The sequence below is a fragment of the Solanum lycopersicum genome, chromosome 4 (assembly GCF_036512215.1).
Source record: "Solanum lycopersicum chromosome 4, SLM_r2.1".
NCBI lineage: Eukaryota > Viridiplantae > Streptophyta > Magnoliopsida > Solanales > Solanaceae > Solanum > Solanum lycopersicum.
In genome coordinates this window covers 65,020,390-65,023,084 of record NC_090803.1, presented here as the reverse complement: position 1 = coordinate 65,023,084, position 2,695 = coordinate 65,020,390, and the positions used below count along the sequence as shown (strand labels likewise).

General features: G+C 30.6%; 1 protein-coding gene across 1 annotated transcript; it reads left to right on the top strand.

Moving 5' to 3' along the window:
* The first annotated feature begins 566 nt into the window (after nt 1-566).
* cycd3c3 (D-type cyclin-3) lies at nt 567-2,463 on the top strand. The gene is given in 4 exon segments (NM_001247829.1): nt 567-1,125; nt 1,226-1,427; nt 1,652-1,782; nt 1,920-2,463. Coding segments are annotated over 4 exon segments (1,011 nt in total). The 5' UTR covers nt 567-666; the 3' UTR covers nt 2,139-2,463.
* Nucleotides 2,464-2,695: the final 232 nt, after the last annotated feature.

The following is a 2,695-nucleotide window of genomic DNA, read 5'->3' as shown; positions in this document are numbered from 1 at the left end:
ATTAAAATTCTTCATTATTAAAATTGGCTACATTAAAATTGATGCTTGGAGATGGTCAACATTAAATTAATTACCGCGTATCATTTAATTATAATAAAGTAAAGTAATTGAAATGTTTTTAGAAAGAATACCTATCATTGAAATATTGTAATCGAATTTATGAGAATCAATTGGTCCACCTTTTTTTCCCCTCACCTGTCAAAATAAATTAGATACTCAAAATACAAAATTATTAATTAAAAATAAATAAATATTCATTATTTGTATTAGAATTTTTGATAATTTTCCTAGTGCTCGAACTTAGGCCTCTTATTATAATTTGATCTGATAGCACACACGAACCTCACGTGTCGAGTTTATTATTCTGCATGTTCGCATAGTTTTTTTTTCTTTTCTTTGGTATCCTTTTATACAGATATACACAAAAATAATAAAATCCATAAATTCGATTCAATAAAAAAAATATAGCAAAAACAACCCAAATATCCAAAATAAAAACACAATCTTCCTCCCAATCTTCTTCATTCCCCATTTTCCTCTTCTCCACTCTCTTCACAACACTATCAACAAACCTTATTTTTCTTTTTCTTTTTTTAAATTCAGTTTCTTGAATTAGTATGAAGTAAATGAAAACACAACTAAACTTCTTCTTCTCAGAAGAAGATAATGTCTCACCATTATCAAGAACAAGAACAACTAGAAGCACAAAAGATTCCATTTTTATTAGATTCACTTTACTGTGAAGAAAATAATATACTCACTGAAGTATCAATAGAGACAGAGAGTTTTTCTTCACATGATTTGTTATGGGAAGAAGAAGAACTTACCTCTCTGTTTTCTAAAGAAACAGAGTATGAAATAAGCTACAATGTGTTAGAAAAAAACCAGTCTTTTATTTCATCAAGAAGAGAATCAGTTGAATGGATACTCAAAACAACTGCTTATTACTCTTTTTCTGCTCAAACTGGATTTCTTGCAGTTAATTACTTTGATAGATTTCTGTTATTTAGTTTTAATCAGTCTCTGAATCATAAGCCATGGATGAATCAACTTGTTGCTGTTACTTGTCTTTCATTAGCTGCTAAAGTTGAAGAAACTGATGTTCCTCTGCTTCTTGACCTTCAAGTATGTTTTCAAGAAAAAAAAAATTTAGTATTTTGATGGATCTTGTTAATTTGTTTATATGATCATGTTTTGAGTGATTTGGGGTTTTGTTTTTTTTTAGGTTGAGGAATCAGGATTTTTGTTTGAATCTAAAACAATACAGAGAATGGAGATGTTGATTCTGTCTACACTTAAATGGAAGATGAATCCAGTAACCCCATTTTCATTTCTTGATTTTATAACTAGAAGACTTGGATTGAAGCACTGTCTATCTTTGGAATTTCTGAGGAGATGTGAGAAAGTGCTTCTTTACACAATTACTGGTAAGCATGCTTATGTTCGCAAACACATTTTTATTTACTTAATTACATCGTTCACATCATAGTGTTCTGATACGTTTTGTTGTGAACAAGTTGTTTCTTTCACGTGTATGACAACTTATTCCATTACTATTATTGTGTTTATGATTATTTATTTTTATTTCTTACCCCAAACGAGCTTATAAACTTGTATGTTCTAACTGGTATTTGGATTTTGTCAAAATCAGATGATAGATTCATTGGTTACCTTCCTTCTGCAATGGCATCTGCCACAATGTTGCATGTTCTTGATAGGCTTAAGCCTTGCATTGGAGAAAAGTACCAAGATCAACTTTTGGGCATTCTTGGAATTGTCAAGGTAATTAAAGGTTTAAATTATATGTTCGGTCACTTTTACTTGTCCAATATCATAGTTTTTACTTAGTCGACTTAATTTATTTGTGACCGAAGCGTATTGCTACTACTTTCACTGATTAAATTTGGATAATGTAACAGGAGAAGGTGGAAGGATGTTACAGGCTAATACAAGAAGTGGCTTGCAACATTGACTTTGGTTCAAATAAGAGAAAGTTTGGGACATTACCAGGGAGTCCAACAGGGGTTATGGATATGTCATTTAGCTCAGATTACTCCAATGACTCATGGTCAGTGGCTACATCAGTTACTTCATCACCTGAGCCATTGTCCAAGAAGATTAGGGAGTCAAATGAATGACTAATTAAATGTCTTTTAAATATTTCCTTATTAGTAGACTAGTTATTATTGTTATTATTAGATATGTATAATGTCCAATAACAGTGATCCACTTGTCTCTTAGTTTAAGTATTAGTAATTAATTAAGTTCTTGTTTATTCACATGTTAATTTTGCTTACATGTAAAAATTCAAACCCCCTTTTGACAATTATCACAGCTAGCTAGCTAATGGACCATTTGTTTAATGCTGTACTGTCTATAGTGGGGCTATGAGATTTTGTACTAGTTAAAAGATGGTTTGGCATTTTATTCCAAGGAAATAAAAACTTGCATGAAAAACAAAAATGTAAATTCATGTCCACTTGTTCTTACTGTAATTATCTTGTGGACTATTAATTATAACTTGCTCGAAGATAGTTATAATTAATAAACGTTATTAATATTATAGGTTTGTATCGTGAAAATAGTACACGTGTTTACATATTTCAAAAGAAAGAGATGGGTGGTGTGGAAAAATAATGAAGATTTTGGAAAAGAGTGGATTTTGTTCACATCTTGAGGGAGGAACATATTGTCG